This window comes from Nasonia vitripennis (genome assembly GCF_009193385.2).
Source record: "Nasonia vitripennis strain AsymCx chromosome 5 unlocalized genomic scaffold, Nvit_psr_1.1 chr5_random0006, whole genome shotgun sequence".
NCBI lineage: Eukaryota > Metazoa > Arthropoda > Insecta > Hymenoptera > Pteromalidae > Nasonia > Nasonia vitripennis.
This window is the reverse complement of record NW_022279657.1, coordinates 422,824-447,014: the sequence shown is the minus strand read 5'-3', so window position 1 is coordinate 447,014 and position 24,191 is coordinate 422,824. Positions and strand designations below refer to the sequence as shown.

The following is a 24,191-nucleotide window of genomic DNA, read 5'->3' as shown; positions in this document are numbered from 1 at the left end:
GAAACAACTATATACTGACGACGACTTTGCAAGAAATACAATAAAGTTACGCAGAAGTTTGTTCGAGCCTTACGAAGTTACAGGTCCGAATGATATTTTCCCGACACTACTGCAGCGAGGCATCAACATACTAACACAGGCCCTGAAGAAATTGTATCAAGCATGCCTGGCACTAGGGTATGTGTCGAAAGAATAGTGACTGACAAAGGTGGCGTTCATGCCTAAACCAGACAAAGCGCAACATATGGTCACGAAGGACTTCAGACTAATCAGCCTGATTTCATTCATGGAATCATCAAATTCACCCTGGAAAAGCAGGTGGACAGGTTTATCAAGAAGACATTGCTATACCACTCCAAAGAGTAGGACAGCTTTGTGGCCCTGAAAAGAGCCGGTTGTGTTCTCGTGTGGTAATCAATGAGGCCTAGATGGCCTAACCTAGCCTAGTAGGCTTACCGTGGCCACCGATGCAACTCATGCACTAAATGGCGCGACTGACGCTCCTACTCCTCAGGAGATTGTTGGTCACTTGGAGCAAGTCTCTACGTAAAGGGATACTCGCCCACGGCTAATCTTAATCCATTTCTAATAAGTCCTCTTGCAGCCTTAAGCAATTTTGTAGGAGGGCTATCGCCTAAAATATTCTTGGACTGTCTGAGTCCCTCGGCATTCTGCCATTTGGCGCTCAGTTCTTTGTTAAGCCAGCGCAGAGGTTATCAGCGCCTCTGTCCGCCAGCCTGTCCACCATTTCGTTGCCCACCACACTGGACACCTGGGACCCACAGTAGTCTTACGACGTTGCGATTTGCTAGTACTTTCAGCGTCTGTCTGCAGCTAAGAAGTTATTTTGAAGTAACTCTGTGATGGCCCCTGGAAGAATGGTATGCTGGTCGAGGGAGCATAGAATCTCTTGTAAAGGTCAAATTAAAAGTTGTTCTAAACTGTAGACAGACGTTGGAATTATTGGCAAATAGCAACGTTGTGCAAGGTAACAAAATGCCAATGGTGTTAGACAGGCCAAAGATATCATAGGTTACACCCTACCGGTGAAATAGCTTGCGTCTACCAGAGGACTAAGAATAAATGGATTCAGGTTAACCGTGGACTGGCAAACTGAACACTGAAAGGTAACGTACCACCTACAGAAAATAGGATACGCAGATTCTGAAGACTGCAGGTAATGCAAAGAAGAAGAAAATACCACCTCTCACCTACTGTTTAGATGTCCTGTTTTCGCGGGGTCGAGGCAGAGCATGTGGGATGTCTCCTTAACAGGGACAGAGGAGTTAAGGGCGGCTAACTTGACATGCCTAATTGCCGTAGCTGTCAACAAGAAATTGTAAGGTGTAATGTTATAGGTTAACGAGGCAAATTACTAAGACACTTCAGATAGATGCAGCCCTGCCAAGGTACTGTGGCCTTCCCAAAATCGACAAAAATGAAAGTTCAGTATGACCAGTTGACCAATAATTTTGACAATAGGTTAACCTTCTTATTTCTTGTCAAAAAGCTTTCTTAAAATTTGACAAAACAGCATGAAGAAGCCTGATTCACATACAGAAAATAGCTACGAATTCGTAAATACTAATGTTAATACTTCTGAAAATGATTGCTGGATCAGCTTCGACATAATTGCATATTACGATACAAGTGTCATAAATAGTCCGATAAGGCACGATGTGTATTGGGCACCCAAGCATGACTAATGAGCGGTGCGTGGCTCAGTTGGTTAAGTCATACACCTTAACTAACGAAAACTCAGCTGTTCAAGGCGTCAAGAATTTGATTCTTCATAAAGTCACTTGGATTTTTTTTAGTTTTTTTTCAGTGTAATTTCGGGGTTTTCCTGTCTCACAGGCACATGCCTGGGCGAATGCGAAACAATAGTGAAGAATATATCAGAGGTAAATAAAAAAAATGTTAGGGTAGCCAGTCTGATGCACTAGGCAGAAAAAGTCGGCCTTACTGGTGAGGAGCTGGTCGCAAAAACTGAAACTATTGTCAGCTTAACTAGCAAATGTGTGAGTTTGGGTCCTGACCAGAAATGCCTCGCAGGCGTAAGAGGTATGAGCCAGAAAATTGGTAGTAAAAAGGCGTTCAAAACAAAAGTAGGGACAAAAAATAAAGTGCTAAAGTGAATAAAGGTATAAAAACACTATCCATGCCCGTGCAGGATACTAGTGTATCAGCCCATCACGTTTCTTTTATAGGACTGACTCACTCATAAATTCGCTGTTGACCTGCAAAAATTGAGCTCAGTAGGAAAACATTCTATACTGACAACGATTCCGTAATTGCGAGTTTTGACTTTAGGTTATTGTTAATTAACTTTTTGCACGTACAGAAACATTTCGATTAAATAAAACCTACTTTGACAGTTTTCTGATAAGGACGGTACTGATTGTTGAAACGACGAAAGGAAAAGAAAGAAGTTTATGTATTTAAAGAATCCTGTTGTATTTTTGATGCTCGTTAACTACTTTAGATGCACTCGGCGCGTATTTTTAGTTTTTACTTTCCACGAGCCTTCTTTAGAGTAAGACAACTAAAAAAGTGTTTGGAATAGTGATAAAATAACCATTATTCAAGCTGGCTTTTGGCAATGTTTTGCCTGGCTTATAATATGTACAAAACATATTCTATAATTGCCAAACTGTTCCAGTACATATTTAATACTATGATACTTTTCTTTAGCATTTGATATCATCATGGAAACAAGTATTTTTTATTATATGTCAGTTCAAAGTAGTTTTATTCTGTTATGGATGTATGAGCTCAAGAAATTCTGGATTCAAAGGTTTTAGGATTTTATGGTTAATTGATTAATGGTTGTAAGGAAGTAATACAAATTTATAGATTCAGGAGTTTATGCGATTATGAGATAAGGGTTGTATATGTTCAGTGGTTTATTAATTTGTATCAATAAGCGTTTGAGGAATGTCTACACGAGTTACTGTCAGTATCGAGTTCATCTTTGTTGCAGCAGAAGACAAGCGTTCTTTGAAAAACTTCGAAACTTAAGGTTCTGGTCGTACTTCAATTGTTAATTAAAAGTCTTGATAAATGTTCTATATTCAAGATACAATATAATTTCAAGAAATAACATTTTGAAGATGGGCTCTCAGAGCATTTTTCTACAGCACGATGCTACTGCATAGATGCATGTATAAAGCGAAAACTAATAAATTATTATTTTTTGAAAAAACTTAGTAAAAGGTTTTTTTGAATTTGAGTCTATCGAGACTTTTGACCAGCGGAACTATCAGAGCCCGAAGTTTTGCTCAAAGAACACTTCAGGAACGAAATAACTTTTTTTGACAAGTACATGCAAAAGGGCTTTTTTCGTGCATGAAAAGAGAATGGAAAATCAAGTTTTTCACGCAGCGAGAGAAAAGTACTTATCCTTCCACTGCTCAGAGACTTTCAAAATTGTTATTAAATGTTTAAATTAGTTAAAATTTGTTTATAAACATGTAAGAATGAAATTTTATTCAAATTATATACACTGTGAAGTCGTTAAAATATAAACATGTAAGAATGAAATTTTATTCAAATTATATACACTGTGAAGTCGTTCATTTCCTATTCGTTTTTCGTGCGCAAAAGGAGCCTTTTTGACGTAGTTAAAAAAGTATGATGGGTAACAAGAAGAAAATGGCTTTTTCTGTCTAAGATGATACTTGAACTACGAAAAAACACAAAAATATGTCCGCTCGTTACAAAAAATATGATGTGCACCAAAGGCTAAGTGGGTTTTTTAGGCCGAGTGTAGAGTTTGCAGTACTTACCTGCGGCTCGTGCTACCTCTCCTTGACTCGTACTACAAAATCCACACTCGGTCTAACAAAGCCCATTTTATGACCTTGGTACACAATATATATATACTATTGTGCTCCGAGAGAAAAACATTCTGCATACACACATGCAAATGCTAAAATATTTCTGTAACTGAATCCGTATGCTTATTCATAATTATTATTGATTATACAAAAGTACCTTGGAGTAATTGCATTGGATCTGGCTCAAAGTCCATTCTTTCTTCCCCGGGGTATCGAAACGAGGTAAGATGTAATTTAAGACATTTATTTTTTAGTTCGTTTTCAGGACATATAAGTTCCATTAAGTCTCTCAAAAAGATCGTAGAATTTTTAGGTATTCTCTTATTCATTTCTCTCCATATTTCTTTGTCTACTGAGACATCTAATCCTAAATAGATCTGAAAATGTTTGAATATTATCATATTATTGTAATATAGGCAAAGACACACACATGGATGTTTTCCAAACTCAGTCAAGAAATGGACTTTTTATGACACGTGCATGAAAAACACCACATTTCATGCATGTAAAATGAATAAAAAATCGAGTTTCTCTTATCAGTGGAAGGAAATAATTTTTTCCTTGCCCCTTATCAAAAGAAGGGATTTTATCGTATTTTATACCCTAGATGCACAATGAATAAGATTGGTGATCCGAAAGCCTTGTTGTCAGATTGTAAGTAAATTTGTTGGTAAAGAATACCGATGCAAAAGTCCGATTTTTGAATTTAAAAAAAGTTAAACATTCTCGTACTTAAATGTTTGCTGATAAACTTTTTTGGTGTACTAGGAAATCTAAGTACGCTGCGCCCACTTTTTATCATGTCATAAATAAAATTTGAATTTTGCCGCCTGCTGAGCATCAACAATTTAAAGCGATTGTAGGTTATGTAATAAAATTCGCACTTTTAATTTGCGTTCCTAAATTCTTGTAGCAGGCGACTGATTATTTATTAAATGCTACACGATAAAGCCCATCACTTTTTTAAGAAAGGAGGATTAAAAACATGACATACCGTGTCTTCGTCCAGCTTTTCATATCTCTTCTGTCCTATGTTAAGCTCGAATTTTTCTGCAAATAAATAGAAGAATAAAATATATCAAAAGTAAAGTAGAAAATAAAGTGACAGATGGAGAGAAGCAAAGGAAGAAGGGAAGTAAGAGTAAGCACTATAAAAAGAGAAATAAAGATAAACAAGAAAATTAATAGTTCTAGAAAAAAGTGAGGTGGGGAGAAAAAGAAAGAGAGAAGAGAGAGGGAGGGGGAGTGGGTGGGATGAGAAGAGAGAGGGGTGGGGAACAGAGAGGGAGGAAGGAGGAAAAGAGCAGTTTAAAACGTTACAAAGAGGAAAAAATGTAAGTTAAAGATGCAACTACTACCCCGCTATTTTATATTTCTTTGGCTTCCTTTATGGATGTTTGGTTTCCTTTTATTACTCTGCGCATTAGTTGAATTTTCGGTCATAGTACCTTGATTCTCTTTATTTGCTTCCTCTTCTTCATCCAAAAGATTTGAAGGCTCGTGGCTAGCAAGAGTTTCATCATCATCACCATTTGAATCACCATTGGCTGCTATTGTGATTTGTAATTTATCCCTTTTTTCTCTGCTAATAGGCTTCTCGTTGAGAGCAATTTTTTAAGCTTATAATCTTCAACTATTTTTTCTTTTATTGATTTATTCTTGTCAGATAATGAATTATTCTTTGTCTGCAATGCAATACATTAGTTATATGATAATGAGGTCCGAAAATAAATTTAAATCCGGATTTACCGCCACAAAATAGCGGACAACAAAAGAAACTGATCTGCTTTTAAAAAATTATAAAAACAAAATCAAGATAAACTACAATATTGGTATCTAACACACTTGCCCCTAATCTCGCGGTGATCAGTAAAACTAGACGATTTCAGGCAAAACAATTACAAAGCATAGCAATTTAAGATGAATTCGTGATTTTTATTATTAACATAAGCGCGGTAGATAGCAGACAGTTTACACAACGTAGAAAAAGTACTAATAATTATCGTTAACAATTCTTGTACAGTGGGAAATTGTTGGAACAGAGAAAAAAAGAATTAAAATCTTAGATAAAAAGATCTGTTTAATGCACAGAAAATCGCTTTGAGCATTAACAACGGAGAAAAATAAAAAATACTCACTGGATTTTGTAAAAAATTTTGATGTTTTTGCAAGCCAGGTATCGAAAAAAGTGTGGTTATCCTCTGTCGTTTTAGTAGTAGATGTATAGACATTTTTCACCTGCAGCACCTTTTCACGCGATGACTATAACCAATACAATATTGCCATTTGTCAATACGTTACTGTCGATCGCAAATACTTGACACAGAAATTATTTTTTTAACAGAAAACTAAATCTGCTACATTTGACTCCATGTTAATCGCTGGGATAGTGACGTCATCTTGATGAGCAATATCTATATATTTCGCCTCGGTGTCAGAATCCAATAGCTGCCTTACGTATTTTAACTATCTCTCATTTAATACAATTTAAAGTTTATATGTCCATATCTTGGAACAAAGTTTGATTAATGTCTCAAAATCATGTAATTTAATATTTATTTTGTGTGATATTGACATAAAACTTCAAACTTGGTGAAATGATAAATAATTACATTACGTAGGGGAACTTTGTTGTGGTTTATCGTAATTTAACTTTTATTATTATTATAAGGAAATTGTTACTTTTGTTGTTTGCTATTTAATAATATCATAAAGGGTCGATCAAGGTGAATTTACAACCAAATTTAAATACAGAATGTCTAATTCTTTATTAGTATATAGCTCCTTTCAAACTAATTTATTTTATAATTATTATTGAGGTACATGATGTAATTATTAAAAAAATAAAAAAAGAAATAAGAAAACACCTGTCTTCATAAAATTAATAGCATCGAGGAAATATAGTAAGCTGTGTACTAGACCCACTATCACTATTAAAATATCACACGATTAATTTCGCGATTATTTGCATAATCAATCGCGCAAATAATTGCATCAGTTTATCAAACTTTTTCGACGCGATTAGTTATGTGATGAGTAGCACAATTAGTCACGTGACCAATCACGCCATTTATCTCTAATCAATTTTCAAATAAAATAAAATTGTTCAAAATACGAAATTTGTAAGGGTGGTGGCCAATATAGGTTTTACCATTCGGATGATACCTTTTGAATCTGCTACCAAGCTTACTAATTTTGCATTTAGAACAATTTTATTTTATTTGAAAATGCATTGCATACAAGTTACGCGATTAGTCACGAGACTTACTGTGCGATGAAACACGTCACTAATCACGACAAAAAAAGTTTGATAGTTGCCGATAAGTCGTTATTTTCCTTCGCGCGATTAATCGCATGAAAAATCGTGCGACCAATGGTGAGAATTTTTTTTTCATTAGGGATTGTAACACGTTTATTATGAGAAGATATTTATTCCTAAACTACAATAATCTCTAATGAGAATAGATACACTAAAGGTAGCAAACAGGAGATGACCACAATAGCTAGCAATAACAAACAGAATTAAAACAAATAACTGTTAATGTACACGGTCAAGGGGCGGCTGGAGGTCTGCCCCTTTTTGCATTTCGTAATTCTCAAGTTTAGAAAAAAAGTCTGATTTATATTTTCTTTTGGTAGAATGATTCATTAAATTTAACACTAGGCACGTACAGAGCTGGGTTTTTATTAGAAGGTTTCTTTAAAAAAAAAAACAATCATCATTGAAAAACTGTGTTTGTACCTCCAACCGCATCTTAAGTAACTATTTGAAACAGTAAAAATTGTTTCTGATTATAACTTTTTGTTGTTGTTGTAAAATTATATTACATAGTCATCATCTTCATTTTCTCCATCAGATTGAGATTCATCGCTGATGATTCCATTACTGAAAATTCCTGGCTTATTATTAGCATTTGATACGTCTTGTTCATTACTCTCAAGCGAAAATGTATTTCTTTCAGGAGTCACGTAAGTAGATTCTGAAGCCCAATCCATCTTAGGAAATTTAACTCTTCCAGCTTCAATTTTTTTACTTACATCATCTCTTGAATCTTCAAAACCAAAAAATCAATATCAAAAGACAAAGTTTATTTAATTGGTTAAAGGTACAAATTTTTTTCAATTTTGAAATAAAGAAACCAAATAAATAATAAATAATATAAAATAAGCATTGAAACGATTTGCAATATTGTACAATATGTATACGTTTTCAAGAATTTAGCTAATGTTTCAGAGAATCTCTAAATTGCGTTCACAAGTGTCATGCATAGGCGTATATTAATGATCGTATTTATGTTAAAACTGAGAAGAAGAAAATACAGCTATTGCTTCTACCCTATAGTAGAAGCGACATGAGCTGCGATGTGCTCTCAGAAGGTATAGTGACTTTACATTTAAGGTGTGCTAACTGTAGCTATAAAAAGTTAAAGTCAGCTATAACGTTTGTAAACGTCATCAAAACCTTTTAGCATTTACGTGTATGAGTGTTTTATGTATGTTGTCTGCGTGTACACACACACACACACACACACACACACACACACACACACAGGGGTCAAGCCACAGAGCCCAGTCCCGCCATCGATTCCGATCGGGTGAAAGCCCTGGTGGTCGGCGCTGGCCCCATAGAGTTTGGGGGGGGGGGGCAAACTCACTTAGGAGCCGCAGAGGTTTGTCACCTGACCACTGCTGCATGTAGAGACGCAGGTGATATGGAAATAAAGGTTGATGCAGACAAGGATAAGAGAGCTGTTTGCATAACGAATGCGCACTTGGATCGCCTTGGCAGCAGAATCGATGAATTGATGGACTATGTCAGGGACAGGCACAATATGCACAAACAAGTTAAAAATCTTGCCCGAATCATAAGAGCAAGCTATAAGAATCTCTGCATGGCAGATGATAACTTATATCAATACCAACGCCCGGGAACTCAGGGGAGGGAAACCCAGGCAACCCCAAGTCTTAGATCTCGGAAGGCGGGTACAACAAAGAAAGCCCCAACTACTTCGTAGGATAGAAATGGAGGAAATAAAGAAGAGCATAATCAACCTAAAAAGGCAACATATTGCATTGAAACAAGCTATATGGGCACGCCCCGATGTCTTTGTGGACCTGTACTATTCATGTCTCGAAGAAGGGACGTTTCCTAAGAACTGAAGGAAGCAACGCCTGGTGCTACTAACACAAGAAAATAAGCTACCTGGAGAAGCTGCCTCATACAGACCACTCTGCATGCTGGACACCCCGGGCAAGATTTTAGAGCGCATAATTGGCGTTAGAATGGACCAAGTCATTGAAAAACCAGGTGGACTAGCGGGATATCAATACGGCTTCAGGAAAAAACGCTCAACTCTTGACGCCGTGAGCTTAGTAGTCGACACCGCTAGAACTGCAATAGAAGCAAAAAGATGGAAAAGAGGATCCAAGAAGTACTGTGCTATTATTACACTGGATATTAAGAATGCGTTTAACACAGCCAGCTAGGGCAACATACACGAGGCACTACGGAATAAAGAGGAACCCGCATATATAAGAAGGATTATGTCTGACTACCTGAAAGACAGAACCCTTTTGTACGACACAGAGAGCGGCACGAAAACCTATCAAGTAACCGGAGGGGTCCCACAAGGGTCAGTGCTTGGCCCATTATTGTGGAACATCATGTACGATGGAGTACTTAGGCTAGAGCTACCCGAACGGGCAACGGTTGTAGGGTTTTCAGATGACATTGCAGTAGTGGTAGTAGCAAAGCAAAAGAAAGAGGTGACGGAAATCGCTAACGAGGCAGTAGGTATAATTCATGATTGGCTAAAGCAGACTGGACTTGAGCCTGCTAGCCATAAAACGGAGGCTATCCTTATATCTAGTAGGAAAAAATAGAGACAATAACGCTGACAGTGGACGGACACGAAATAGACTCTCAGCCGACCATTAAGTACATGGGAATTACCATGGACGCCAGACTAACGTTTAAGCAGCATCTCAAGAGGGTGAGCAATAAGGCAGCAAAAGTTGGTGCTGCACTATCACGACTAATGCCAAATGTAGGTGGGCCAACGCAGGGTCGGAGGTTACTCCTAGCCACTGTAACTACATCCATGATGTTATACGGTGCCCCAGTATAGGCGGATGCTATGTTGGTGAAGTCCTATGCACGAAAGCTGTCAACAGTTTATAGGAGAAGTGCATTGCGGGTCGCTTCTGCCTACCGAACAGTATCAGAAGATGCAGTGTGCGTTATCTCAAGTATGTCGTCTATTGAAATTCTAACAACGGAACGAAAGAATATATACAATGAAAGCCGGCGTGGTGACAATACTCAAAAGGAAGTTTCGAAATCCGCGAAGGAACAAACCCTAGTTGAGTGGCAACGACGATGGGACTCCAGTGGAAAGGGGCGATGGACGCACCTCCTCATACCACGTATTGTGGGCTGGACCAATAGATGACACGGCGAAGTGAATGACTACCTTACGCAGTTTTTGAGCGGACATGGGTGCTTTCGAACCTGTACCGCTTCAAGATAGAGGACAATCCAAATTGCCCAGTATATTCGGAAGCAAACGAAGATGCGGAGCATGTTTTCTTTGACTGTTCACGATACGAAATGGAACGAGAAGAACTCGAGCGTTACCTTCAGACTAGGGTGACCCCTGAGTCAATGATGACAGCTATGCTAGCGTCGAAAGATGGCTGGTGCGCAGTAAACAACTACGTAAGGACCATTCTCAAGAAAGTTAGAAATGACGAAGAGAGTAGAAGGGAAGGACAAGGCGAAACAGCTGAGTAAAACTGTTGCTAGACGAAGGCCTCTAGGTAGTAGATACGAAACGCTCCTCGGACTGATGCAAAGGAACGTAGGTCACAGAGTTGAGCTCTCACTCCCCTGCCCGATGCAGAGGAACGTAGGAGCTAGGGTTGTGTACCTGTAAGTGCTCCTCAAACCGATGCTGAGGAACGTAGGTAACTGAGTTGAACCCAGACTCCCTCACCCGATGCAGATGAACGTAGGTGTCGGGGTTGAGTCTGTCCAGAGGATGGCCGGTTGATGCTGCTCGAAGTAGACGATGCGGCAGGAAGCAGGTGGCTGGACGATGCAGAATGAAGAAGACGGCAGGACGATGCAGAATGAAGAAGAGTTTGATCCTGAACCCCTAATCACCTTGTGGATGGGGATGTATGGAAATGTCAAACTTCAAAGAAGAAGCCAAAAAAGGCTAGTTAATGGGCCCCACGGAAGTATTGTTCAACGATAGTACCTGTGGAAATCCGGTATCGGAGGGCCACTTGTGCAGAGCTTACTCTGCCTACGCCACATAAAAATAATAAAAAGAAACACACACCACACTCACACACACACACACTTGACCTGATACGATTATTGACATAAGTACGCAATCCGGTATATAATCCCTTATAAGACCCGGAGAAATGTTGATGCACAGAAAGACATTTTAAACTGTAAGAGAATGCAGAGCTTAGTGCTTAATTCGTACAACTCATGGTTTTGCTATGGTATTCCGATTTTCACGAAAGCTACTTGAGCCGCGCCTTACCTTTCTACAAAACTTATGGTGAAAGGTGTGATTTAACTGACTTTAGGACCTCCTTACCCAGTGTGTTCGTGAGCAGAAGGTAGACGTAGCCATTGTGTGCGAGCAATACAGAAACCTGGAAGAGTCGACATGGGAATCTGATGGATCAGGCAAAGCAGCGATTTGGACATGCGGGGACGCTGCTTTTCAGGACAAATCAGCTACATGAGTGGAAGGTTTTGTGCGAGCAAAAATAGCAGGTATACATATCTACAGTTTCTATGCCTCACTAAATGCGTTAATCGAAGTATTCGAACGATTGTTAGATATACTGGTACAGGATATCAGAGGAAGAAAGCCAGTGTTTATTGCTGGTGACTTTAACGCTTGGGCAGTAGATTGGGACAGCCAAAGGACTAAGTGAAAAGGGCAGGTGCTCCTGGAGGCATTCTCTTCTCTAGATTTGGTATTAGCCAGGTATAATATTATAAGACCGGTAGATTTTGGGATATAGTAAAAGCACGAGAGCTGAAAATAAAGGACATTAAGCGGAAACTCAAGAGGATAATTCGTTACAACAAGCGAAGGAGCCTCAAAGAACTGCAGGACGAGGTCAAACTGGATCCCTGGGGCCAACCTTATAAAGTAGTAATCAAAAAGATAAAATGAAGTTACGTACCGCCTCCAGAGTGCACAGAATTAAGGCACCGTATCATAACTATACTATTTCCTCTTAAATTAGACGAAACATATGAGAAAAGGACATACAATGTAACTATTACCCTAAACATTGCGGAGGAGCTGCTGACTGCATGCAAAAAGGTGGGATACAACACGACTCCAAGCCCGAAAGGCGTACCCAATATTGCATTGGAATATGCTATCCACGCCCGGCCTGAAGTCTTCGAAGACTTGTTTAATTCGTGTCTTAAGGGAGGAACGTTTCCTGTGAACTGGAAATAATAACGTCCCATGCTGCTACCAGAAGGAGATAAGCCACCCGGAAAATCCGCATCGTACAGACCACTATGCATGATATACACTTCAAGCAAGATTCTTAAACGCATTATCTGCGTAAGAATGGACCAGGCCATAGAAATATCAAGTGGACTAGATGATTGTCAATGTGTCTTTAAGAAGAAGCGCCCCACCCTAGATGCTGTCATCTTAGTGATCAGCTTAGTGTTAGCTTAGTCATCGACACTGCCTAATCAGCGATAAAAGGAAAAAGATGGAAAGAAGAATCCAGAAAGTAATGTGGTATCATTACACTAGATGTAAAAAATGCGTTCAACTTGGCTGAATTCTTATAAGAGGAATAACATGAAAATCATATGAGGAATCATTTGGGCATCATATGTTATATCGCGAGTTTGCATAAGTATAAATAATCAGTTGTTGGGGATTTAAATGATCTACACAAACTATGCATTTAACCTTGTATATTTTCGTCGTCCCTCTTCAGAGAAAGTCTATAAATTACAAGAAAAGAAACGAAAAGAAACGCATAGTTCGAGTAGATCATTTGAATCCCCAACATCCATCGTATAAACATCCAAGACAATCTCCATTAAAAATAGTCATACTTATTTTCCCGTGCTCTGACATAGATTTCTCTTCTCTGACATAGATCTACTACTCCTGATGCTATACGAAATACTTATATGAAGTGATTTTATATAAATATAATATTGAAAAAAAAACGAAAACTAATGGATTAGTAGAGCGGTGAGAGCGGGCCAGAGCGCTCTAGATGCGGCACAAACTTTAGCATATCCGCACTTCAAGAATTAACGGCACGTATCGAAAGGATCATGCACTGAGTCCTCGCGATGTCGCTATGTGTGGCAAAGCGAGTCAGTGTATCAAGCGTGCGGCGAGAGAATGGCCGCCAAGCACCAAGAAAAGGGAATAAAAGGCTGAGTTAGCGTGTTCTGAAAGAAAAAAACGAGGAAGAGGGAGAGAGGGGGGGGGGAGGTCGATGACATTGAGCGATATAGATAACTTTATTTGCGTGCGTTCAGTGCGTTGGTGTTGCGCGCGAGAGAGGCGATCGAAAGAAGATTGCAAGAGAAAACGCGGCTGAAAACCATGAAATTAAAGAAAACAGCGAGAATTTAATGAAAAGTTTCAGAGCTGATTCTGAGAAACCAGGTCCACTTTGTGTTGCCGGTCGCGAGAGGAAAGGGAGATCAAACGTGGGCGAGGCACGTGTCGACAGAAATCTTTTCGAACACGGCGGCGTAGGGCGCTGCTTTACCAACATCAGCGAGTAGAGTAAGCTGGAGACAGAGAGAGAGAGAGAGAGAGAGAGAGAGAGAGAGAGAGAGAGAGAGAGAGAGAGAGAGAGAGTGAGAGAGAGATTTAGATTTAGATTTATATAGATTTATATGTTTTTATTGTTGTACATTATGTTGTACATATTTAAATATAGTAGAAATACAGATAAGATCAACAATTGTTGTGTAAGAAGTGATAGTGTGAAGAGTAAATGGAAAGTGGTTAAATGAGATGGATGGGTGTGTATGTTTGTGTCATGTTTGTGTGTTTTCCAATTTAAAGAAATATGATTTAGCTGTTTGTTTAAAGTGTGATATGGATAGTGTGTTGCGAAAATGGTAGGCTATTCCAGAGGCTGGAAGCACTGATGAAAAATGAGTTCCTCAGCGTCTCCGTTCTGAAGGACGGAATGTCCAGGGGGGTCACCTCACCCCTTACAGGCCTGAGCGCGACGTGAAAATCAAAATAGGCTAATAGGTAGATAGGTACGGAGGTGTTGAACATTTTCCTCAGAAAACAGGCCATGAAGTATTTCCTACGTCCGGCGGTGGTGAGCCATTGCAACTCACGTCTATAAGGGGAGATGTGCTCGTCCCTCCTTACACCGTAGATATAACGGATCCCCGTGTTGACAAGCCACTGCAGCCTCAAGTCAAGTTCCTGTGTCAGGTCACAGTAAGCCAGTGAACAGTAATCGATGATGGGAAATAGGAGTGCTTGCACCAAGTGTTGGCGTAACCTGAGGTTAGTGCTCTTCCTAAAAAAATAGAGACGGTACATTAAAGAGTGAGCACGTTTACAAACTTGTGTAACGTGCTCTTTCCACGTGAGTTTGGAGTTTAGGACCAAACCCAGATTGCGCACCGATGATTCGTAGTCGACCCGGGCTCCCCCTATATTTATATAGGTGTTAGCAGTAGTAGGTACAGCATTTATATAGTAGGGGGAGCCCCAGACGATTGCTTTAGTCTTAAGGACATTAAATTTAAGACTATTTGATGCAGCCCAGCCCATTATCCTCTCGGCGTTAGCACTCATCCTGACAGAGCAGGAATCAAGCTCCTCGAGGTGGCATTGGCTGTAGATCTGCAGGTCATCCGCATAAATTAGATGGGACACATCTGAATCTAGGCAAAAACCAATATCATTGATGTACAACGCGAACAACAGGGGGCCTAAAACTGACCCCTGTGGAACACCGGTGTTTAATGGTAGAAAAGTTGAGAGCTCGTTGTTGTCACCAATGACGACCTGTTCTCTTCCCGTGAGGTAAGATGCAAGCCAGCAGATAACCTGCTTGGAAAAGCCGAAAGAGGATAGCTTTCCGAGTAGCTTGACGTGACACACAGTATCAAATGCCTTGCTAAAATCAATAGAAGTAGCAGAGTGACCCTCTTCGTGTCTATCCCAATCCTGACATTATCAGTCAGTTTGATTAAGCCAGACTGCGTACTGTGGCCAGTGCGAAAGCCAGTTTGGAAATTGTCAAGGTAAAGTCTTGTTTCAAGATTTTCAGAGATTTGCTTGTGCACCAGCCACTCTAGCGCCTTGGACAGGAAACAGAGTAGAGAGATCGGACGGTAGTCAGTTACAGCTGTTGGAGAGTTAACTTTGTTTAGTGCTCTTACGATCGATGATTTCCAGGCTGAAGGAAAGCGTGCCTCGCTCAGAGACAGGTTAAAAATTTGACAAAGTAAAGGAGCGAGTATTGGCAGTACTTTGGAGATTACAACCTGTGGGATGCCATCGCTTCCCTTGGCCTGGGTGTTAAAGTGTGATACTGCAGCCGAAAAATCCGACTCCGTGATAACCCTGAAGATGAAGTGTTCAGGGAGGTCCAGACTCTCCAGGGTTCGCAGATACTCCTCAACAGATGGAGCTTGAGGGTCGTTTAAAATGGAGCTAAAGTGTTTGTTGAGAGCATCTGAAGAGAACCTAGCAGGTGAAGGAGATTTAGAGGTAGTAATACCAAGATTTTCAAGCTCTTTCCAGATCTCTGCAACGTCGGTCAAGGTAGACAAGCGTGAATACTAGTAATTCAGCCTTGCTTCCTCAACCTGTTTATGAGCGTTGTCCCTTGCAATTCTATAGAAGTATAGATCCCAAGGTAAACGACTTCTGCGAAAGCGCCTGTAGAGTCTGTTCCTTTCAGTTAAAAGGTCACGAAGAGACGCGGTAAACCACGGGTGACGTTTACGTCCAGGTGTCACAGTCTTTAATGGGACAAGATGATTTATGGCGTTCGTGATGTGAGCGTTAAGAATGGTAATACATTCGTCAAGTGGTGGCGTGGTGAAGGACGACCAGTCACATGTGCTAAGGAAGTCCCTTAGCTTCTCAGCACAGATTCCTTTGTAGTTTCTGTAAGAGTATGTAGCAGGTACGTGGCATGGAATATGTACGTCGAGTGTGGCCGTGATAAGGTCATGTCCGTTGATGAAAGGAGTGTCTGTCTTCCAGTATGAGAGCAGGCGATCCTGCTCATCAATTAAGCATAGATTAAGCCAGGTGTCAGAGTCCTGTCTGTGATGGGTTGCACTATATGGCACAGAAATGAGGGAGTTCTCATCAATGAAGGCTCTGATGAAATTGGCGTCTTCAGATGAAGAAAGCTGATCGGCATTAAAGTCACCCACGATAATCTTCGTGGAGTAGTTGTGCATAAGTGTTGTTAGTTGTTCAATGAAATTAGATCCCTGGATAAAGGGTGAGTGAGGAGGGCGATACACAACCCCCACGAAGATGGGCGATACTCCCTTAGCTGTGATTTCACAAAAAAGATACTCCGGCTTACCTGGCTTGCCTGATCATTCACCGTCAGATTAAGAGATAACGCTAGCCGTCAATGAAAGATGAATGTAGAGGGCCACACCTCCACCGTTCCTGTTTCTGTCCCGTCTGTGCAAGGTGTAACCATCCAGTGAAGGGATGGATGATATCTTGTCACTTAGCCAGGTCTCAGTTACAGCTATTACATGAAAGGGGGAACAAGTGGACAAGAAAAGCCTGATCATCTCAGTGCATTGATGTCTCCTGGGTATAGGCCAGGCCAGAGATCACCACCACATTATTCGCCGAGCGCTCCTGCCTCCTCTTAACTTCAGCAAGCTCGCTGCGGAGGTTGTTGATCTCTTCAGAGGCAGGAGCAGTGCTGATGTTCCAAGAGAGAGAGAGAGAGAGAGAGAGAGAGAGAGAGAGAGAGAGAGAGAGAGAGAGAGAGAGAGAGTTGCAAGCGACGAATGGTAGCGCGATCTTAGAGATATTTTGTAACTTTTGGGTTGCAGTGAAGAGTGAATTGAATCTTATACTTTGGTGTGTTTCTTCCAGTCATCCCTGTGTAACTCGACTTGAGGCAATCTAGCAGGACTTCTTCCGAGTTTGGAAATGGAACATTCTAGAAATAAAAATCATGTAGATAAGAGGCTAAGAAACGAAAGTAAAAATTCGTTTTCACGGATTTTTGCCACGTCACACAATAATGAAATGATACTTGTTAGTATTGACATGTTGTTTGTACACAAATTTAAGAAACAGCATTTAGATATGTAATTTTTAATGGCAGTTTAAATCTAAAGATATGAAAGATTACGATAGCTAAGCGATCAAGACACTTAATTCATAACTTTAAAATCCCAAGTTCAACTCTTTGCGAGACAAAGTTTTTTTTGTTATAATATTTTATAGTACAGTGTGGCTAAAATCTGCTTTTAAGTTACGCCTATCTGTGACTACAGTAGTTTTTTTTTGCACCGTGTGAGTGCACTCGTTAAGCTCGGGCGCTAACCTTGATGTGTAAATAAGGACTACTTTAGTCACTAAAAGGTGCGACTTGTGGATTTTATCAGTCTGTGCTACAAAATTTTATACGATATTCGTGACTTAAGGAGGTTCACCACCAAAATCATTTTCGTAGTTAATTGATGAAACTTTGCAATTTAAAATGAATGATGAAACTTTAAAATTTCAGATGAATCGGACGTCTAGAAGCTTAGATATAAGGACTTAAAGTTTGGACGATTAACACGCGATCTCTATGCTGGGCCCGCGAGCCCGCTGAGTCTCTCGCTTACCGACGCGGCGAGTCTGACAATGTGTGCGTGCGGCTTGTAGAGGCGCGTTCAAAAGTATCTGTGCTGCAGAGAGGGGGAAGCCATGCTGAGAGCGCAGCTAAAAAGCTTTGAGGAAACATTTTTCCCGAGTTAAAATTACGATCTTATCGATTATTCAATAATAAATTATTGATAACTACCCTAGTGGAAATGGAAATTGTGCCGCACTGTGCCAGACTGTGCCAAGCTGTGCCACACTGTGCTACATATATACTAATTCGAACATTTGGTAATAGCTTAGCACAGTTTGGCACAGTGTGGCACAGTATGGCACAGTGTGGCACAGTATAGCACGATTTCGCACAGTTTTGGCATGATGTGGCACAGCAAATTATTTCCACTATGGTACTTGTGATTTGGATTCAGGAGGCCAAAATACATTAGAAAATTTTTGATGTTAGAGAGGACATTAAATTTTCTACAAGAAGTATTGTGGCCCTGCTAAAAATACTCGATATTAAATTTTCAATCGAATTTGAAGCTATATCTTAATCCCACTTTTTATATTAGAACTCGATTAAAATCGATAAAATCAATAGCAGTTAATGAAATTTAATGCGAAAAACAACTACTAAATTCGATTGCTAATTCCAACGATTGGCTTTTATAAACTTTTATAGTCGGTAGCGAGTTTAGACGCGCTCCGTGCGTCCTTTTTATCGTATCATATATTTTCACAATATACACTTTTTGAGGAATTCATACATCTGCATAGATCGCGCGCGAAAACGAACAGCCAATCAGAACGACTCTTCGCTGTCTTTTAAGACCGCGCGATCAATCCTTTTAGGTAGGATTATTCGTATAGAATTTTGTCAATCCCTGTCGATTTGATCGATTTTAATCGACTTCTAATACAAAAAGTTTGATTAAGATATAGCTTCTAATTTGATTGAAAGTTTAATCAATCCCTATTGTCTATTATTAGTCTATTTTTGTCTATTTTTTATAATGTTATATATGACGAAGCATCACGTGATTGAAAAGCTCAAGTTATTTTACACACAAACTTCTCTCAGGTCTGCTTGTGTGTGTTCAGGCCTCTCTGTATGTGTTTATATATGTATACTGCATGTTGTTATATACCATGGTAGAAATGGAAGTGTGATAAAAGTGTTACTTTTAATATAGGGGAGTGTAATTTTATAATATGAAAACGTGAATTTTTGTTGTAGTGGGGACATTTTATAATACTTATATAGCACTTTTTAAATAGATATGTAATATTTTTTAACAGCTCTGTCACACTTTCATATAACAAATAAAACAATGAAATACACATCGTCTATTTTGCAATGAATGGGTAAGGTTCGAGTCAAAGGATTTCTTTGGTTATGACTGAAAAAGATCTTTGTAAAGAATTTTCGAGCACTTTTCAATGTAATTTTTAAGATAATAATTTTTTATAATAATAATTTTGATCAGATTTTTTTAGGCACTCTTATGGGCAGTTGCACTAATGTATGGATTTAACAGCACTCAAAAAGCAGTTATAATATGGACTATCTTACGTCAGATAGTATAACAAGAAACAAAAGTATTATTATACCCACCCTGCCGGAAAAGGTCGATAGAAGTCGATTAGATCACTTATCGACTTGAATAGTGAATCTTAATTCCACTTTTTGCATTAGAACTTGATAAAACATGATAAAATACGATAAAAATTTATATAAGTCGATATAACTTACTATGAAAAATTACAATTGAAATTGATAGAATTTCAAGAAGATCATGGTCTATAGATTTCAATTGTAATTTTTCGTATTGAGTTTTATCGACTTCTATCGTTTTTTATCGTATTTTATCACGTTTTATCAAGTTCTAATGCAAAAAGTGAAATTAAGATTCACTATTCAAGTTAATTAAAATCTTATCGACTTAAACGGTGAATTCTAATCGACTTTAATCGATTTCTATTCACTTTTTCCAGCAGAGCAAAAACAAGAAAAGAATTAGTTATAAGAATAGTTTTAAGAAAGCCATAGTGATATTTAATGCACTTCAAACGAATCAAAAACTGTAAATATAGAAAAACATGCGCAAATTATTGAGATTAAAAGTTGGGTAAAACTCATCTGTTAGAAGTGATAGTTTAAAGTGATCTTACAAGCCTACAGTTTTAAATTGTTCTGTAATTACTTGTTCAAAATGATATATTTAATGATACAAATTGTTTTTTTAGTTTGTAAGAATTTAGTATATAAGTATTTTCATTTTCATTTTTTTTTATATGTATACCCTAGTCCTGCGGTCAGGTAACAATGTTTACCTCTGCGTGTTTTTTGGTAAAATTACTAGTTTCATTAAATAAATAATTTCTTTTACGGGATAAATGTCTGATAAATATTTACTGCTCTTAAAAAATTGTGCATTTAACCTCAAAAAGTGATGTGCAAGTTTTTTATGCAGCTTTTAATAAATCCTTTTATAATAATTAGAACAAAAGTAGAACATATAGACATGTTTTATTATGATCTATGAATCTTATTTCATGCATCGTAATTTGTATAACTTTGTAAATAAATTATTTCAGAAATTAACAACAAACCTAAAAATCCCTCATTTCGACTAGTTGTGTATCAAGGAAACTCTCTTGACATGTAAAATTTTTCTATATGATTTTGCAATAATGATAAAAGTAGAAAATCATCTTTTGCATGTGTAGCAAAAATTATTTTTACAAACCGACAAGCATACACTTGGATCACGTGTTTACTTAAATACATAAAATTAGCATTTCGCCTATAAAGTATTGAAAAATAATATAATGAACATAAATTGCTTCACATACAAATACAAATTATATATCAATATTGATGCAGTGAAGCCAAGATAGACGTTATATGGTCGAATTTTGTCTTTAAAGTAGACCCGAAGTGTTGGCTCTAACATTTGAATTTTCTACTTAATTGCTATATGGTCGGCTCATGTAGTGTGCATGTGTCTAAGTCGGGAAGTCTAAACGTTTCTGAGATTAGAGCATGAAATGTGCGCTGTTCAAACTCTAGTTTATAGTAAAATTGCAGTAAGAAATAAAATAATGGTAGAGACAAACTTAATCATTGCGTTTTAAAAATACACATGCACAAAAAATGAATGAATTAATATTTAATAGAAGTAAATAAGTATATTTATAAGTACATTTACCAGCTAGATACAGAATATTAGCCTTTAAAAATGGATCACATCTATGACTTGATTTTACATGGCTTTTGACACTGCCATTTCACGTGATAACATTTCTTTTTATCAAAATCATCCTAATGTTTTGGTAAAAACTTTCTGAATGTAACTTTTTCTGCTGGGCCTGGAGTCTTTTCGATGATGCACTGAATATCCTTGATGTATAAATTTGATGCATCATCATCAAAACGAACGCAGTCATATTTTAAAATGCTATGTACCTCCGGCGCATTTAAAGAAGTGCCTTGCACACTCATTGTACTAGAAAAAATTTCTAAGTATAACCTTTGTTATATTGACAACAGATTAATTACTGTAAAAAAATTTTGTAAAATCGTTTGCTTTACATAATAAATTTAGAGTTGTGATGTCAACAGAATTGAAAAAAAAGTATTTTTTTAATTTCAGGCATATCAATAAAATCAAAATGAATTCATCATCTAAATACACAATTTAATCAGTTTTGAATTAAGACATAGTGTGATTGCATGTAAATTTTTATGCCTTATCAACACTATAAAACCTTAAACTTTTTTTACAATATAATATTTATAAATTATGCAATTTTACCTCGAATTTTACCAAGTTTTGTAGAAAAAGCAATGTTGGTCAATTTTCCATCCAAATATTTATTTGAAGAATCGCGATCACGTATATACGCAAAATCTTTAATTAAGATTTATTTCTATTAGATATTAATTTATCTCGTTGAATTTTTATTTGCATCGTTGATTAGTTTAGTTGTAACAAATGCTACGGAGATATACATAGTCACGCAAACATACACACACACTCACACACACACATATATATATATATATATATATATATATATATATATATATATATATATATATATATATATATATACAGGGTGACCCAATTTAAACGGGCACCGCTCATAACTCGTCAGGGACAGCCACAATCGAAAAAATGGTAGAGACCAAAGTTGTAGGATATCGAGGGGACAACCCGATGGTGACCTTGGATTTGACCTTGAACGCGTTTTTCAAGGTCATTTGAAGGTCAACTTTGGATTTTTAAATAGGAACCCCATTCTTTTATTGCGGGAATGGAAAGAGCGGTAAATTTTACGATCAGAATGGTATGCTCGTTGCGGCACTGAAGGTCATCTCAATGTCCTGCAGCCAGAATGAAACCCCGCCTACGTAATTCCTCTAGCAACGCCAAATTAAAAAAAAGTGGTAGAGACCAAAGTTGTTGTATAGGGGGGGGGGGGGGGAGAATTGTGACCTCGAATTTGAGCCAGTCCTACAAGGTCATTTCAAGGTCAAATTATTTTTTTTCAAACAGCACCCACTTTTTCGACTCCGGATCCTGAAAGCGTGTAAAATGTTGCACTTTAAACGAAGTAGTAAATTTAAAATAGAAGAAAAGATTTTAATCATTTAGCGTACCATTTCCTGCGTTTTGTCATCATTATAAAACTTGATGTCCAGGACCCACGACGAGGACGTAGCAGGGTGGATTTTCAGGTCCCATTTTGATCCGGCCGATGAAGGCAAGACGTGAAGACACCGGCCGATTAAGGCAAGAATCATAGCCCGGCCGATGAAGGCAAGACGTGAAGACACCGGCAGATGAAGGCAAGACCATGAAAAAATCACTTTATAAATAGAGTTTAAGCTTTACCTAATTAAGTATTCAAAAATCCCTCCATGATGTCTAATACATAGTTGAATTCTTCGCTCAAAGCTTCCAACAGTCGACAGAAGCACATGCCTTGGTATGCCTCTGCAAGTATTAATGATTCTTTGCATCATATTTTCTCTAGTAGTAGGGGCGTCCGCATACACGCTGTTTTTCAAAAAGCCCCATAAATAAAAATCTGGGCTCGTGAGATCTGGGGATCGTGGAGGCCACTCAACATGATCTTCACCACGTCCAATACCTATCCATCTATTACGGTATGTTTGATTTAAAAAATCTTGAACATCTAAACTTCTATGCGCAGGTGCACCATCATGTTGAAGCCACATACGCATTCTGGTTTGTATATTAACATCTTCTAACAGATTTGGTAATTCATTTGTCAGAAAATGGAGGTATCTATCTCTGTTAACATTACCGTCAAAAAAGTAAGGCCCAATTAGATAGCCATTAACAATACCACACCATACTACAAGACTCCATTGATGTTGGTGATCGACTGCACGGGTCCAATGAGGATTTTCAATGGACCAATAGTGGGAATTGTGTCGGTTTAGTTGACCTGTATTATGGAAAGTGGCTTCATCGGAAAACATGACGTACCTGAAAAAATGTGGATCGTTTTGCAATCTTTCCTGTGCCCATTGGCAAAATCGTAACCTTCTTTCAAAATCACGTTCTGTTAGCTCTTGGGTCAAAGTAATATGATATGGATGGTAACGATGGAGTCTTGTTATTCTTCTCACTGTTTCTCTCGGGATGCCAGATCGTACTTCTATTTGTCGAATTGAAATATGAGGATCTAAATAAATCATAGCAAGCACCACCAATACTCGTGGATCATTTCGCTCGATAGTCATTACTCTATGACGTTGTCGTGATCTTTGAGGTCCTCGCCTCTCTCGCTGTTCAATTCTCTGGATCGTACTTCGAGATGGATGATGATTTCTGTTTGGGAAACGCCTCCGATATAATTGTGCTGCTGCATTATAATTTCTTCGACACTCTCCCAAAATCAATAAAATATCAAGAATTTCGCTTCGACTATAGTCCGGCATATTTACTTAGATTATAAATATTACAAAAATAAAAAAATGACTCAAATCACATATTTTCAATTATTAAATTAGTATTTGAAGTCGATAAATATCTAAATAAATTAAAAAATTCTACTGCATTACTAGAACTTAGACTGTTTTCTGCAAAAAATAATAAATAAAAAACTACTTAAACAATTATTTAATTGCAAATAGTAATTATTAATTTTTTATTATAAAATAATTTATTGATTAGGAAGCTTTTATGAAATAGATAATAAATAAATATTTTGTAATTCCAAAAGTGTTAAAAGTAAATTTTAATAGATAACTTATAAAATAGTTAAAATTGTATTTTAGTAAAAGATTTATTTTAACTTATTAAATTTTATGAAGTGAAATCAAACTTATACATACATTTAAAATATGGGTAATTAATCGGAATATTTAGCTCTTAAACAATATTTTCTAGAATAATCGCTATGACTTGAAATTATATCAAACATTTTTTAATTTTAAGTAAATTGATTC

General features: G+C 37.9%; 2 protein-coding genes and 1 long non-coding RNA gene across 3 annotated transcripts; all 3 read right to left on the bottom strand.

Annotated features, from left to right (window-relative positions):
* Positions 1–4,173: 4,173 nt before the first annotated feature.
* LOC107981729 lies at positions 4,174–8,036 on the bottom strand. The gene is made up of 4 exons (XR_004228122.2): positions 5,978–8,036; positions 5,198–5,524; positions 4,834–4,889; positions 4,174–4,216 (listed from the first exon to the last, which is right to left on the bottom strand). It is a non-coding gene; the product is annotated as an uncharacterized LOC107981729 (long non-coding RNA).
* A 5,734-nt stretch (positions 8,037–13,770) lies between these two features.
* On the bottom strand, positions 13,771–21,694 carry LOC116738695. Its single transcript, XM_032602177.1, has 4 exons — positions 21,523–21,694; positions 20,917–21,213; positions 16,452–17,051; positions 13,771–14,414 (listed from the first exon to the last, which is right to left on the bottom strand). Exons 3-4 carry the CDS (start codon positions 16,466–16,468, stop codon positions 13,961–13,963), a joined length of 471 nt encoding a protein of 156 aa, XP_032458068.1. The 5' UTR covers positions 16,469–17,051; positions 20,917–21,213; positions 21,523–21,694; the 3' UTR covers positions 13,771–13,960.
* A 907-nt stretch (positions 21,695–22,601) lies between these two features.
* Positions 22,602–23,483, bottom strand: LOC116417920. Its single transcript, XM_031933095.1, has one exon. The coding sequence runs from the start codon at positions 23,481–23,483 to the stop codon at positions 22,602–22,604; it is 882 nt and encodes a 293-aa protein (XP_031788955.1).
* Positions 23,484–24,191: the final 708 nt, after the last annotated feature.